This window comes from Littorina saxatilis, linkage group LG14, assembly GCF_037325665.1.
Source record: "Littorina saxatilis isolate snail1 linkage group LG14, US_GU_Lsax_2.0, whole genome shotgun sequence".
NCBI classification, from domain to species: domain Eukaryota; kingdom Metazoa; phylum Mollusca; class Gastropoda; order Littorinimorpha; family Littorinidae; genus Littorina; species Littorina saxatilis.
Window position 1 is genome coordinate 42,863,334 of NC_090258.1, and position 16,979 is coordinate 42,880,312.

A 16,979-nucleotide genomic window follows, 5' to 3' on the forward strand; every position below is an offset into this window, starting at 1 on the left:
CGGTCACACGGATAATTCTTTCTTTGAGTTTGACCCATGTAAACGAAATGCATTCGTACAGTTCATCGGAGTTCATTCCGTAACTTCAAAGGGATCTAAAATGACTTGTTATGATTACAAGTACAGGTTCTACAAATTTGGAGACTTAAATGCCTCTGAATTATAAGCTATGAATTTAACACGCTAACGTTCAAGATTACCAGCTATGAAGTTAACACTCTAAAGTTCAAGATTACCGATAACACGATATAGCGCCTAACATCTTTGGTCAAAAACGCGCACAGGCCTCCGTTCAAGTTCAAATTCAAGTTGATTAGATCTGGATGTGGATGCCCCACTGACTCAGAGTAGATCGTGGGGAATACGTCACAAGAACCGAATTCGTCTGATAAAACAATTAACTTACCCACCTCCCCTCCCCTGCCCCCCCCCCCCCTCCCAGTGCTCAGCGAGCCTGGGCAGCAGCGTTAAACTGCACCCGCAAACCTTCCAAAACATCCGGGACATTTGCCGCCCCCGCCCCCGCCATCTTAAGCTGTTCTGTCAAAAGGCGGCGAGGCGATGAAGACGCTTATAAGCTTAGTGTTTTTCATGTGGATTCCCAGTCCAAGTTTTTTAGTCGCTTAACCACGTGACTAATAACTGATTTATGCAGGTGTATTTATTATTAAATACAGGTGTATTTATGTAGAGGTTACATGCCGAGTCTCAGTGATTATTAAAAATAATGGTCGAAGTTGGCGGATCATGAAAAATGCGAGCTTCAGCGAGCTTTTTCATGACCGCGAACTGAGACCATTATTTTTAATAATCACTGAGACGAGGTGTGTAACCTCTTTATTCCTCCTTTCTTCAGTTATTCAAAGAAAACAGGAGTTTTTGTGCGAAAGTTTGATCGAATCCGAATCACTCAACCAGTCAACCTGCGCAGGCGATCGATTAATGCGCGGTTGTATAGTTCCGTGCAAATCATTCCATTCTGTTAGCACTTCTTGTCAGTTTCCCTGTTTTAGACTAAAATCAAGTACACAGATATGCTGTTATTCTGCTGTGGCGGTAAAGGCAGATATTGTGTGTTCTGTTTATGTTTTAGTATCGTTTAAGGATAATGTTCTTTCGTCAAATGGGACTAGCAGACGAACTTTTGCACCCGTGTTCCAACGTTAATTACTGTATGAAGTTCAGTTTTCTGGGGAAAATAGTGTATGAAACCGCTTTATGTTGTTTAAATTGATGAGATGTGTGCATTTGGTTGCGTGTGATCTGTTTATAAAATGAAATATTGTTGAAAACTGACCGTCGGATTGCAGTCAGTGTTGTCGAAGAAACTGCGTTAAAAGAAGGGGAACTACTCTTGTCGGCAAGAGTATGAGTTACTTGCCTTGGGAATTTGCTTGTGATGAACGGTGTGTGCACGGCAGATCTAGATTCAGAAAACAACCCAACTCATGGATTTTATATGGAGATTCATGTGTTCAGGCCTGTAGTTGTTAATTTAAATGCGGTATGTTTGTATTGTGTGCTCCAGAGATGTATATTTCGTACGTATAGAGCGTTCGGAACTTTTCAGTCGCAAAAGTAGTACCAAAACAGAACAGCTTCTCAACCCATTGCACTATCGAGGATTCAGGCTGTTGCTGGCTCGTTATTTGTTTGGTTGCTGGGTCATTATCGAAAAATAACTAGCTCTACAAGTTTACAGAGGTAAAGAAGCAGAGGGGGGAATAATTTATAATAAATACCCCTGTTATTAATAAAAAAAATACACCTGTAATTATTAATGTATACTTATTGTATACGTTTAAGAAATAAATACAGGTGTATTTATTATAAAATACAGGTGTATTTATTTTAAATCACAGCTGTAATAGTTATGAGCCAAACGGCTTTCCATAAGTACGAGCGCGCGTGTGTGTGCCGTGTCAGAGACAACGTGTACTCCACACAACCTCCCATCGTCCAATCAAACACAGCTTCACAAACGCCAGCTGCACACACGAGCCGAGGTAGAGGACCGACCCCACACATTTCTTTTCCAGTCTCCAGCGCAGAAAGACTTCGGAGCTCCCGGCCATTTGCTCAAGCGCTGCTTTGCAAGCCGAAATCATCTCCGAGATGGCCGCGCAAGCTCAGTTGTCCGAGATTCACCGAGATTCACCGAGATTCACCGGCGCGTTCCACCTTGAAGTCACGTTGAACGTTGGCAGAAACGCTAACATCCTGCACACAAAGCATCAAACTAGGTAAGATTTTGAATTGAATTGATCCATTTACGGTACGAACATATGCCGCATGCGAAGGATGCCTAGCACTTCGAAAATGCATCATAACTCCCCTATTTTTTTGTTCTGTGACTTAAAACTTGGTTAAACGTGAGAAAATACTGTGAAGATACTACAGCAGAGCGGCAGCAACACTATATCACTCAGTATCAGTCTACGTTCTCATCATGAACTCAGGTCAAAATGAGTTCGGCCTTGAGTTTCCTTGTCTGAACCGATTATTTTTGGTTTTTTGTTTACATATTTGGAGCTTTTTGTAATGTAATATTGATATAAGCAGATTCGCGATCGTCGATAATGATTTTTCATGGTGTTTTTTAATTTTTAAATTACAAAGGAATTAAGGCAATATCCCGATATACCCCCATCTTGAACACAAGGCCAGTACTGTAACTGCCCTTGATACGGATCGATCCAAGGGGGGACAATCTCAGTCATCTCAAAGAGGGAAATCCAAACGCTATCAGCTTTGTTCGATTTTATGGGCTTGGACGATAGAGAAAAATAAGAAAAGCTAACAGTGGGGTAAACCTGGACGAAATTGCTATCAAGAACGCAGAATTGATTTTTTCTGATGTTTTTTTTGGCCGTAAGCGCCATGTTTATCGCGTCTCGCACATCTGATGTCAACAAAGGGGCCTCACTGGAAGAGTTTCCTGCTCCGATAAACATGGCGCTTACGGCAAAAAAAAACATCAGAAAAAATCAATTCTGCGTTCTTGATAGCAATTTCGTCCAGGTTTACCCCACTGTTAGCTTTTCTTATTTTTCTCTATCGTCCAAGCCCATAAAATCGAACAAAGCTGATAGCGTTTGGATTTCCCTCTTTGAGATGACTGAGATTGTCCCCCCTTGGATCGATCCGTATCAAGGGCAGTTATTACAGTACTGGCCTTGTGTTCAAGATGGATATACCCCCACCAAAAATTATTCTCAAACGGAACGAAACCAGTTTGAACAGTTTGAACAGTTTTTATTCACAAAAAGCTCTTTTGAGCCACATAGTGAAAACAATTTACACTTAATGAACATGCAAAAGTACAAATGGAAAGATGGCATGAAGCGAAAACATGGTTATGATGTAAACGAAAAAGAGATTTTGGGAGGAAGAAACAAGTATAAACAGATCAAGAGCAATTTAAAAGATCAACATGCATTTGTGACATCGATCATACATATCAGTGTCAAAATGTTATAGAGAAAAATCAAAGTTGGAGTGAGTGACAAAAACAAATAAAACTGAAATACTGCACGGTAAGACTAGATTAAATAACAAAGAGATTCAAATTGTAAGACGCTGCACACCCCTCACACACACACCTTCCCTACAAATGAACACATCCAAGGGAAGCAATAGTTGAAAAGAAAATTTGTGTCACTGGTACTCTGCCTTGAGGAGTTGCTTCCCTTGTACCGTAGAGAGCTTTGTTCGCAACAATTTGCATGTGTTGATGCATCACAGCGTCGCAACCTCTTGCGTGACGTGACATAAAACTGGAAACCAAAGAATGTAGCATGCAGTTGTTCAGCGAGAGCGTAAAGCACATGCAGTAGGATGTCATGTTTGCTAGGTCTTTTTCTTTACAGGGGAAAAATTGACTGACAAGATCTTCAATTGCATGATGTCACATATTTTCAGTTGGCACATTTAGGTATAGTCGTGTACACACGCACACACACATTCACAGAAAAAGTATATATTTACACATTGTACACTGATTTTTAATCCCATGCAGTGGGGGAAAAAAACCCGCTGAAGTCTTTCCTTATGCAGCTTACTTATAAAGTTTAAAGCCCTCTGCCACAAATTTACCCAGGTTTAGCAGCTTTTTTCGATTCGGGGTGGTCATGAGATTAGAATACTTGAAAAAGTTGGGATGTTGTCTAAAATGAGGGGGAATGAATTTCTCACGGATTTCAGCTAAGGCAGGGCATTCCAAAAGAAAGTGAAATTCGTCTCCAACTCTATTTAGGTTGCACTTTGTGCAGACTCTTTCATACTTTGGGAGGTTGGTGTATCTGCCTTTCTCAATTGGAAGCTTGTGGTTACTCGTTCTAAATTTTGTTAGAGCGATTTTGTAGCAATTAGGTAGTTTATCGAGATAGCTCTCATAATGAAAATTCATCTTGAAGAGTGAATAATTATCAGCCTTACTGCATTCATTACAGGCCTTGGTCCAGTCTTGTATATATATAGATGTCTTTGAGCTTTTGCGCAAGAGTATTTGCCAGCCAATTGGTTGACACGGAATTAAGGAATAACCACACAAATGATAAACCACAATCATTTAGAATAGATTCTATCTTTTTGAGCCACTCACTCTTGTACACATCATAATTTTTATTTGGCACACTCATTGAGAGTGCGTAGCATCTGGCACGAATATTTTTTACTACAAGTAAGGTCTGTTATCAATTTATGCCAAAATGTAACCATCCTACAGTAAACATGGATATACAAGGGATACTGTCCAGTTTCCCCATAGACCATGCAGTTTGGTGTGGACTTTTCAGGTGTACATGTAGTAAGCACTTGCAGAATTCAAGTTGGAGAGTTTCAATTATTTCTATTCCTGTGTAACCCCATACTTCACAACTATAGGTCAAGATAGGTGTGACTAGTGTTTGGAAAAGTTCCAGCTGGGTTTTGATTGGGAGATCCAGTTGTCTACTCTTTCTAAGGAGGGACATCATTGCTTTTCGGGCTTGATCTTTAAGAAGTTTAATGCCTACTTTGAAGTTTCCATTAAAATTAAATGTTAAGCCGAGGTACTTAAACGATGAGACATGATCAAGTTTCTGGTTTTGGAACTTAAAGGGAAACTGGTAGTTTGCTTTCTTTCCACAGAAAATCATGACTTTGGTTTTAGAGCAGTTCACTTTCAGTTTCCAATCATTGCAGTATACTTCTAGGTTATCCAACATTTTTTGAAGGCTGTGTTCAGTATCTGCAAAAATCACAGTATCATCAGCATACAAAATCAACAACATCTTTAAATACGAAGTGAATCTATCATCAAAGTCTAGTCCCATATCAACAGGTGAGCAGCCTTTGGATTTCAGGTATTCTTCAAGGTCATTAACATACAGAGCAAACAGGAACGGGGAACTCCTTGGAATATGGGGAAGGACTCTGATGTCACACCATTAGATGAGACACATGACGTAATATTTCTATACATGTTCATTAGCACTTCAAGAAATTACCACCCACACCACACCGACTTAATTTTATCCACAAACCAGTGTGCCAGACTTTATCGAATGCCTTTTCATAGTCCACAAATGCGCAAAACAATTTCTTTTTTCTGTTACGAATAATGTCACAAAGAGATTTCAACACAAAAATATGTAGTAGAGTGTGATGGTCTGAACCCGGCTTGATTTTCTGACAAGATATTGAATGCTTCGGAGAATGCTCCTAATCTATCATTAAGTGCTGCAGTGAAAAATTTTGCACTACAAGACAGGAGAGTAATGCCTCTATAGTTACCAGGATCTTTTTTATCACCTTTCTTCTTGTATATATATGGGTATGATCATACCATTCAGCCACTCATCGGGCATTTCTCCACTGTGAAGAATCTTATTGAAAAGACAACACCAGAAATGTTGCAATTTATCAAATGTATGGACAATTATTTCATTGATTATTCCATCAACACCAGGTGCTTTATTATTTTTTAGTTTTTTCACAATTGGAACAAGTTCCAGTGAGGTAAAGTCTTTATTCAGAATAAAATCAGCTTCTTCTGTTGCAGAAAAGTTCTGTAAAAGGTCATCTAAAGTTGAGTCAGTAATGTCATCAGTTGCTTGTTCAGAATTTTTGCCAAGCTTTTCAAAGTGGTCTTTAAGTTCTTGAGTGGAGACATCTGGATTCACGGTTTTGTTTCTATTATTAATGATTCCCCAGAATTTCCTTGGGTTACATTTTTTTGCACTCTGCAATTCCTTGATAATACAATTTCTATGTTTCTTTTGCGCTTTTCTACGTGCAGAATTGAATTGTCTACTGGCCTCATTCATTGCTTCAAGATCATCATCCGATTTGCTATCATGGTACACACTGCGTTTCATGTGAAAAATTTCCGTTTTTGTTTACATTCCTCATTGAACCAAGGCTTTCGTTTGTTTTTCGGTCGCATTTTTTGTTTTTTCCCAATTCGGATTGGTTTAAGCAAATCACATTTTTCACAGCATTTAAGCATTATGGATTTCAATTTTTCATTGAGGGTAGCAATTCCCACGTCATTATCAAGTAGGGTTTGCAATGAGATGATATCTTCCTCATTTATGTAAGAAGCAACTTTTGTGGCTGCATCTTTGCACCAACTTATTTTACTCTGGTTGCTATTACAACGTTTTGAAACCAAATCAGTGTTTTCAGATTGTATATTGACATCTTCATTATTGTTATCAGTGCAAGTAGCCATGTGGAAACTGACCGCAAGCGGGCAGTGTATATCAGAAAGCAACGGGTCAAAATCAACAACTTCAAAACTGACCACTGACAACATGAGCTCAACATCACTAATAACATAATCGACAGTACTTTTTGCTTTAACATTTGTGATATTACCGACATTTTTATCCACACCCATTCTTCCATTGTAAATGCACATTGTATTGGTACGACAAAAGTCGAGCAAGGCATTTCCAAAGTTATTCACACGATGATTGTCTTGCGAACATCTTATTTCATTTATTCCAATATCACACAGTCGAGGTGTTGTACTGTCCGATGGTAGTGGCATATTTAAAAACTGCAAGACATCATAATTTTCGTCGCTTGGTACATCACTTTGTTTACCCACATGGGCGTTAAAATCACCTGCAAGCAGCACATAATATTCTTGTGCATGGTTAATGTGGAGAAGTTCCCGTTCGATATCTGTGTAGCAAGTATTCGATGCATATGGAGTCCCCTCGGGTGGGGTGTAAACACCTCCAAAAAGCACATCTTTATCACAGCTAAACAATCGTCTATCAAGTACACACCACAGGACAAAAGGTGATTTTGACTTAATTTCTTTGCACAAGGACAGTATAGATTTTCTAACACACATTACTATTACACCAGATCTATGAAAGTTGAGTTCTTTTCGATGTTTAAGAAAAGGAAAAAATCCATGTTTTTCAAAAAAACCTTTTAAAACATCATCACAGGAGCTGTCAGTTTTAGTCTCACTGAGGACAATAATGTCATAATGGCTGATTTCCTCTAACCAATCTAATTTAGACAACAGGCCGCAAACATTAAGAGATAGAATATTGTTTGAAAGTGAAACTTCCTCAGGTGTGTCCTATTCAACATCATGAAGGCCAAGGTGTTTGAGGATCTGTTGAGATGACAAGTTGTCTGTCACCTTCAGCAGGTCCTCTGGTCCCTCCAGAGGGATGATAATGTTCTTGTCACCTTTCTTTTTATGCATCACACAACACACACGGCCGTTGGATGTAGTGACATTTCGCACTTTATCAGATTTCCTTGCAAGCGCTGACATTCGCGCCCTGAAGTCAGTGAGGTCCTCGCTGAAATATACCTGGTCCAGTCCAGGGGTCTTTTTTGCCTTCATCCTCGCCGCCTTCAGCACTTCCTCTTTCTTCTTTCTGGTGGTCAGCTTCAGCAGAACCGGGCGGTGTTTTTCAGATGCTTTCCGTCCAACTCGATGGCAAACTGACACATCGGTTGACGAAATGTTAATCTCCATTTTCTTGGTCAAATCAATGAGGACTTTCTCGGTGTCCTCCCCCAATTTCTCCTCAACCCCTGTGATTCGTATAGCAGACCTGGGAACCCATACGATTTCGCCGTATTTTGTACGCATGATTGTCGAGAATACGATCAGTACGGTCAGTGGGGAAAAAATACGACAAGAAAAATTCCTAGACAACTTTCCTTCACACGCCCATCCCGAAGCCGATCCAGTATTTTGTCACATGATTACAGTTTTTGTCAGTAAACATTGAAAAAAGCATTTGTTTTAAATGTATAGGTAAACTTAATTAACGGTGTGACGGACGCGCGAGGCATGTTTTAATCATGGATGTTCAAACGCTGTGTGGAGTACGCTCATTTTTCTGAAAATACACCAAGTTTGTTTGAGAATAGTCGAAGTGCAAAACAGGGGTTCCCAGGTCTGGTATAGTGTCTCTTCTTGAGTACTGCTCATTCCTTTCACTTCTGAGGAAAGCCTCCACTCTGTTGTTTCGGAGAGTTTGGCGCAAAGTGCCATTTTCTTTTTTCAGCATGTCTATCTCACGATCCTGAGATTCCAACACGGTCTCCATCATCTTGAACTTCTCCTCGAAATTATCCAGCTTCGCCATAATGGCGTCCAGCTGGTCAAGCATACTGAGCTTGTCAAGTTTTTTGGACAGCATGTCCCACTGCGCAGTGTTGATGACATGTACCGTCGTTCCTTTTGAGCCACCCCCGGCACTGACCTCGTTGTTGTTGTCGGCTGAAGTGCCGTTTTCTGTGCCTGTGGCCCCTCCTCCGCTTCTCCCACTCACACCTTTTTGCACCACAGCATTTGTAGACGTCACGCCTCTGTCAGGTGCAAACTTCTTGGGCAGCTGGCTGCTTTTCGGCGTGGCTGCTTCAAATTCCCTCGCACGTTTTCCACTTTCGTCTTTCTTGGGCGCCATCTTCTCACCCAAGTGATTCTGGTTTGTTATTCCGGGGAGAGAACCAGTTCAAGTAGACTGAACTTGTCTCACCCAAGTGATTCTGGTTTGTTATTCCGGGGAGAGAACCAGTTCAAGTAGACTGAACTTGAATGCAGTGCTACTCTCCCCTGGACTGTCTATATATACTCCCGATATACCCCCAACTCAGTACTTTCTGTACATAGCGCCCACAACTCAGTACTTTCTGTACTATCTACTTTAGCGTGTGAACGAACATGTTCGCAAATAACATGTCTCTTGCCTGATGTCTGTGCATTCCGAGTCGAAATATTTCAGGTAAAACTTGTGTTGTGGAATTCAGAAAAAAAAGCCAACATAAAACAACTCTGTAAAATAGCAGCCCAACTGTCTATGCTTGTGGTTGTACGCCATGTTATTTAAAGAAGATGTTTTTAAATAGAAAAAGCATGTGTCGAGAAAACTAGACTTATCTCGATGTCTCTGTTATGATGGTAAAACAGTGGTTGATCTTCATTTGCAGAATGGCGGTCGTAGGAGCTGGGTGTGTTCACCATTCAAAAAGAGGTGAGATGCGTGCGTGCTTGAATACCAGACCCCCAAGCCTTACACGATCGGAGAGAGAGCGAGAAAGAGGGTTGTTCTAAGAAGAAAAAATAAGCAGTATCTTTGTTTAGCAGAAAGAACGTGGCAGGGTGATGCTGTAATCTCTTGCCTTTCAATATGACGTCGAGAGAGAGAGAGAGAGAGAGAGAGAGAGAGAGAGAGAGAGAGAGAGAGACAGACAGAGACAGACAGAGACAGACAGAGACAGAGAGAGAGAGAGAGAGAGAGAGTTGGTTTGAATTGAATTGAACTTTATTTTACAAGGGTAACAGAATAAGCAATGTATACATGGTGCTGTATCAACATAGCCTTTGGTGCTGTATCAACATAGCCTTTGGTGCTGTATCAACATAGCCTTTGGTGCTGTATCAACATAGCCTTTGGTGCTGTATCACTCTTGTTGCGGCAGCGGGGAGAGCACAACCTGACCATCCATTTTGATCTAAAATCGTGTCCTTCACGATCCGGTCGAACGGGTTGGTAGGAACAACAGCGATACTACACTAACAGCTTCATTTTTCCTTTTTTTTTTGCGTGTAATATGTCTAACCGCCTCTAGTCAAATCTCTCAAATGTATTGGGGGGCCAGATAAAAACAGGGATGGGCCGACGTCGAATTCTCTCAGTAAGTTGATCTACCCTTCTTCTGACAAAGTTTTAAAATGAGTGGGTGACGTTATCTGGCATGATATAGTCTCCTAAATCAAAAATCAAATTCCAATATAATCTATCGTACAAAACCTCAACTACACTAACCGTTCCCACTCTGTATACATTGGAAGAAAACAAATCTAAAGCTTCTTCTAACTCTTGAGAAAAATCGTCAAAATTTGTTCGGATCATCGTGGTGCTCTGCAATTAAAAAAAATATAAAAAAAATAAACACACAATATTAACAAACGGGTCCACAAGGTACGAACAATATTAAGAATACAAACGCAACCAACAATTTCTTCTTTTATGTAGGGTACACTATGAGAGGAATCATACAAAAGGGAAAAAACAGAACGTGCCTACTAATAGGAAACACAATCCACCATAAACAAAACACCATTTCAACAACACACAAAAACTACTACAACCAGAATTGCGTGCAAATGTGTGAGCCATTTCATCCTCTGGCAAGGAGCTGGCTGGAACCTCAGCTGTGGAGTTTGAAATTATCTTCACAACGCCTGTGACGAAGTCCTTTTGCTTAGTGATCTTGGCTCCGTCACAGGCGAACCTCAGCGTCAATTCCTTTGTCTCTGGCTTGAGGAGCTCCGCATGCTTTGGGTGTGTCAACATGATTTGCAGGAGCTCCTCAAGGCATCGCATGGTCCCCAGAGCTTGCTATTGACATGTCAAAACACAGATATAAAAATAAAAGAACTGGTGTAAAAGATACAAAAACAAGTCATCAAAAAGAGGATATCATCATGGACACAGCAGCACAAGCATGTAATATTTTAATAGACACCTTAGAAATATTAGCCAGTGTTTTTTTTTTAATAAATATCTGCACAAGTGCAAGTCGTTGGTGCACATATTGTTATTGAAGTTTGAACACATGGATAAAAAAGTTGTATCTGAAGATCAAGCCCAAAAGTCTGATCACTGAAATGATGATCATTTTAATGCTCCAACACAATCAGCTCAGTCACTATGGAAAATGTTATTTAAAACTGTGTGCATCAAATTTGGAAATTGAATATCAAGTAACAGACTTGTGTTAGTGAAAACTATGTTTTTACCTTTAGTCATGCAGTGAAGCAGTTCAAATTATGGCTAATCTGACATGAAACTAAATTTCTTTTCATTTGACCCACATTTACTTTGCTCTCAAAACCAGCTTCTGAGGTAATCTTAGATTTGAGTACTTATCCACACACACATGGCATACACAAAAGATCATGACAAAATTTTAACTTACGTCTTAAAAGGAAAGGGGAAAAATGTCCAAGATTGTTGCGAGTCGCTGACTTTCTTCTCGGAGCCTTTTCTTGGACGGAATATTTGGAAACCCAGCAAGCCGCAACTCATGAAGGCCTCTGTAACTAATGCGGTGTTTAGCTTTTGTAAACAGAACTGTCTCTAATGTTTTTTGCTTGATTTTTTGCTGTTTCTGCAGTTCTGTTTCTTTCAGCTCTGCTGCACTAGTGTTATCTCTCTGCTGGACCTGTGTTGCACTAGTGTTATCTCTCTGCTGGACCTGTGCTGCACTAGTGTTATCTCTCTGCTGGACCTGTGTTGCACTAGTGTTATCTCTCTGCTGGACCTGTGTTGCACTAGTGTTATCTCTCTGCTGGACCTGTGTTGCACTAGTGTTATCTCTCTGCTGGACCTGTGTTGCACTAGTGTTATCTCTCTGCTGGACCTGTGTTGCACTAGTGTTATCTCTCTGCTGGACCTGTGTTGCACTAGTGTTATCTCTCTGCTGGACCTGTGTTGCACTAGTGTTATCTCTCTGCTGGACCTGTGTTGCACTAGTGTTATCTCTCTGCTGGACCTGTGTTGCACTAGTGTTATCTCTCTGCTGGACCTGTGTTGCACTAGTGTTATCTCTCTGCTGGACCTGTGTTGCACTAGTGTTATCTCTCTGCTGGACCTGTGCTGCACTAGTGTTATCTCTCTGCTGGACCTGTGCTGCACTAGTGTTATCTCTCTGCTGGACCTGTGTTGCACTAGTGTTATCTCTCTGCTGGACCTGTGTTGCACTAGTGTTATCTCTCTGCTGGACCTGTGCTGCACTAGTGTTATCTCTCTGCTGGACCTGTGTTGCACTAGTGTTATCTCTCTGCTGGACCTGTGTTGCACTAGTGTTATCTCTCTGCTGGACCTGTGTTGCACTAGTGTCATCTCTCTGCTGGACCTGTGTTGCACTAGTGTCATCTCTCTGCTGGACCTGTGTTGCACTAGTGTCATCTCTCTGCTGGACCTGTGTTGCACTAGTGTTATCTCTCTGCTGGACCTGTGTTGCACTAGTGTTATCTCTCTGCTGGACCTGTGTTGCACTAGTGTTATCTCTCTGCTGGACCTGTGTTGCACTAGTGTTATCTCTCTGCTGGACCTGTGTTGCACTAGTGTTATCTCTCTGCTGGACCTGTGTTGCACTAGTGTTATCTCTCTGCTGGACCTGTGTTGCACTAGTGTTATCTCTCTGCTGGACCTGTGTTGCACTAGTGTTATCTCTCTGCTGGACCTGTGTTGCACTAGTGTTATCTCTCTGCTGGACCTGTGCTGCACTAGTGTTATCTCTCTGCTGGACCTGTGCTGCACTAGTGTTATCTCTCTGCTGGACCTGTGTTGCACTAGTGTTATCTCTCTGCTGGACCTGTGTTGCACTAGTGTTATCTCTCTGCTGGACCTGTGCTGCACTAGTGTTATCTCTCTGCTGGACCTGTGTTGCACTAGTGTTATCTCTCTGCTGGACCTGTGTTGCACTAGTGTTATCTCTCTGCTGGACCTGTGTTGCACTAGTGTCATCTCTCTGCTGGACCTGTGTTGCACTAGTGTCATCTCTCTGCTGGACCTGTGTTGCACTAGTGTCATCTCTCTGCTGGACCTGTGTTGCACTAGTGTTATCTCTCTGCTGGACCTGTGTTGCACTAGTGTTATCTCTCTGCTGGACCTGTGTTGCACTAGTGTTATCTCTCTGCTGGACCTGTGTTGCACTAGTGTTATCTCTCTGCTGGACCTGTGTTGCACTAGTGTTATCTCTCTGCTGGACCTGTGTTGCACTAGTGTTATCTCTCTGCTGGACCTGTGTTGTCTCTCTGCTGGACCTGTGTTGCACTAGTGTTATCTCTCTGCTGGACCTGTGTTGCACTAGTGTTATCTCTCTGCTGGACCTGTGTTGTCTCTCTGCTGGACCTGTGTTGCACTAGTGTTATCTCTCTGCTGGACCTGTGTTGCACTAGTGTCATCTCTCTGCTGGACCTGTGTTGCACTAGTGTTATCTCTCTGCTGGACCTGTGTTGTCTCTCTGCTGGACCTGTGTTGCACTAGTGTTATCTCTCTGCTGGACCTGTGTTGCACTAGTGTCATCTCTCTGCTGGACCTGTGTTGCACTAGTGTTATCTCTCTGCTGGACCTGTGTTGCACTAGTGTTATCTCTCTGCTGGACCTGTGTTGCACTAGTGTTATCTCTCTGCTGGACCTGTGTTGCACTAGTGTTATCTCTCTGCTGGACCTGTGCTGCACTAGTGTTATCTCTCTGCTGGACCTGTGTTGCACTAGTGTTATCTCTCTGCTGGACCTGTGTTGCACTAGACTCCCCACCCCTTTTGCCTGAAAAGTGTGTACAGCCCCATTTGTGTACTGTAAGGAAACGGTGACCTTTTCTATATCTGAGTTCTCATCACCCTGCACATCTAAGCTACTTGTAAGATCCCTAAACGATTTTTCTATCTCAATTTTTCTTTGCCTTCTCTGATTCCTATGGAGTTCTGTGAGTTTTTTTCTGGTGTCTTTTATAACTATCACTTTGTCTTGTGTCTGTGTGCATTTTTCCGTTTTGTGTTTTGCTGCTAATGTCTGACTCAGTGAATGTAACTGAATGTCTTTGTGTTTTGCTGCTAATGTCTGACTCAGTGAATGTAACTGAATGTCTTTGTGCCTGATTGCTGTGTCTCTTTGTCGAATTGTATCATCTTTTTCTCTGATCTGTTGTTCTAATGCTAAAATTCTGTGATGCATGGCAATCATTTCATGATGTACGGGAAACATGCTTGTGGTCGAGATTTCTATACTACAACGTAAAAATAACCCTACAATTAACAACAAAGCCAAAACTTAATTTCCCGCGGTTAGAAACAGAACCTTTCAACAGGAGCACGCAGCTTGCAGAGAATTTGTTTGCCTGAAAGCTGAATGGATGTCACGTTGTGAAGATACTCGACTGAAGTTTGATATATATCTTGTTATCATGCAGTGAATAGAGACCGGTAAACAGTGCACACACGCGAAAAAATATATTTTTTATAAAAAAGATTGAAATCCGGCAGTACTGAAATACTATCATTTTAAGTTTTCTCTGAGTCAGTTTACGACATAACAGGAATACGGCATAGCCTCAATACCAAAACATGCAACAAAGAATAAAGCACACCACAGACAAAACACTGCAAAACACAACTATAGTTAACAGTTTATTACATACAATGACTTTAATTTGAAAAATGGGAAGGAAAATAATACTTGATGCGTAAACAGACACGAACTCTCCGACAAATTTGTTTTTGGGGATAACCGGAACTTTCGGGCTGTTGCTATGTGATAGAAGCAAGATGTCCGAAGTCGGTGTATTTCGTCTATTTCTAAGATGTACAAGAATAAAACTACGATATAACCTTCGTGGTTGAAAACGACGTTAAACACCAAATAAATAAAGAAAGAAAGAAGTAGTTGGTGTGTTGTTTTTAACACGAGGCTTATCTGTTTGAGTACTTTGGTTTGGTGTTCTTCCTCCACCTCTTCTCTTTTTTTCATCCTATTGTGGTTTTTCTTCTGTACTTCTTCCGCTTGGTCGCGCAGTTTTCTTAATTTGTATTCCATTTCACGCTGCTCTTTTTTAATCTTCTTAAGTTCCGCCATAATGGCGGAATTATCCACTACTTCCCGTCTCGTTTCTGCGAGACATGGTGCCGGACGAATTTCTCGCGGCGGCTGACTTCTTCCTCTTTCTTGGTGTCTTCCGACACTGTTGTTGTTGTTTCTGGCCTGGTAGGAGTCCCAGGGGGCGAACGGACGGGGGCTAAGTCGCCGAGAATGGTTAAATGATTTTTTTGTTCCTTGTTGGAAGTTAGTGTTTGCTGTAACAGAAATGCCAAGCAGATGTTCACGTCCCCCGTGTATACTTCTCTGTCAATATGCTATATTTTTATGCTGTATCTAAATACAAATGTGCGACAGAAACACTTTGTAAGGTCTGCAACTAAACACAACATTGGAGAAAAAAAAATCCGAACGCTATTCCAATCTTTTTTACCCCCAAATTTCTATTCACTACATAACAACTTATCCAATTTCGAATCTGCGATCAATCCTCGCCCGCTCGGATGCATACAACAAAACTCAACAGTGCCGCGTGTTGTACATTTCGCGGCAGAGGAATTCTGTTCGCGGAAGAAGCGCTGACAACACATGTGCGATTAATTTGCAACCCGGCAAAGCTCTACTTATAAAACGTTTAAAGTTCGTAAATTAAAGTCTACCCTATAAGTATTCTTATTAATAGAATTCTATTAGTCAACTCAAAAATACAGCTCTCTCGAAGGAAGGATCTCCCCACCTTTTTTTTTTGTGCTCGTTCACAAAAGCACTAATCAAAACAAAACAAAAAAGTTGCTCCGGAGGAAGGGGGGCTTACAACGTATAGTACACTATATTACCTTACTTGGAAGAATGCAAGTTTACAAAGGACTTAACATTTCTGACATACTACTTGACAAAAAATCCATACAAACATTGACTATAATTATATACAAGAAACACTTAAGGGGGCACTGTACGTCATGTCACCTGGATTTTGTCCAAAAGTGAGGTTTTTTTTATTACCCAGTATGTTTATAATATTCAGAAAGCTTATCAAATACAGTTTGAATTATTTGCCTGAGAGCATCCCTTTTCCAGCAAATAGGGCGATTGAACAAGGTGAGGGTATGCCAAAAAAATAACTAACCTGTGTAAAATATTTTCTATGAACTTTACCAAAAATCGCGACATGAGCCTGGTTTTTGGGTCATAACGATTTTTTTAAGTCATCTTCATAACATTTTGCACACAAACGTGTGATGTCAATACCTTTGGTGTGTTCTACCACAACTTTCCTATCTATCTCCCTTTATGAGATATTAGAGATTTGAGGAGGCTAAAATGTAACTCAAAACGGCAAATATTCGGTGCGTAACAAATAAACAACTAGGAGAAGTAAAACCTTTTCGGTACAACACATCGTGGGAGTAGCCTTTAAAAGTATACTGACCAAATATAAACTTTAAATTACATAAAAGAGCCAAAACTCAAATGTCGTTTTCAGACGTGACATTTTTATAAAAGCCATCCAATTTACAGGCAAATAAGTTACATTTCTGAGAAAAATACCAACAATGTTTTCTAATGATTATCTCCAAATTTGACATTGATCAATTAATATTTACTAAGTTAACAATTTTAGTTAAAAAAGGACATGTTCCACTAGGTGACAGTGTCCCCTTTACGAGTGTAAAAGGAGAAACAGAATCCGTTAGTCGCCTCTTACGACATGCTGGATTGCATCGGGTATATTCTTTCTCGTCTCCACCAATATATTCGAGACGCCCCCTAACCCGCAGGGGTAGGATAGACTAATCTGGTAAAAGGGCCGCGCTAACTGTCATGTTGCAGAACTTTAACGGGACCTCGCTACCTGACACACTCGGGCATGACAACTTTCTCCTTTTCACGTCCTGCTTTGTTCTC

At 41.0% G+C, this 16,979-nt stretch overlaps 1 protein-coding gene across 1 annotated transcript; it reads right to left on the bottom strand.

Moving 5' to 3' along the window:
- Positions 1-10,362: 10,362 nt before the first annotated feature.
- On the bottom strand, positions 10,363-16,784 carry LOC138946609 (uncharacterized). Its single transcript, XM_070318054.1, has 4 exons — positions 16,780-16,784; positions 11,608-13,303; positions 10,622-10,871; positions 10,363-10,391 (listed from the first exon to the last, which is right to left on the bottom strand). The coding sequence occupies exons 1-4, from the start codon at positions 16,782-16,784 to the stop codon at positions 10,363-10,365; spliced, it is 1,980 nt and encodes a 659-aa protein (XP_070174155.1).
- Positions 16,785-16,979: the final 195 nt, after the last annotated feature.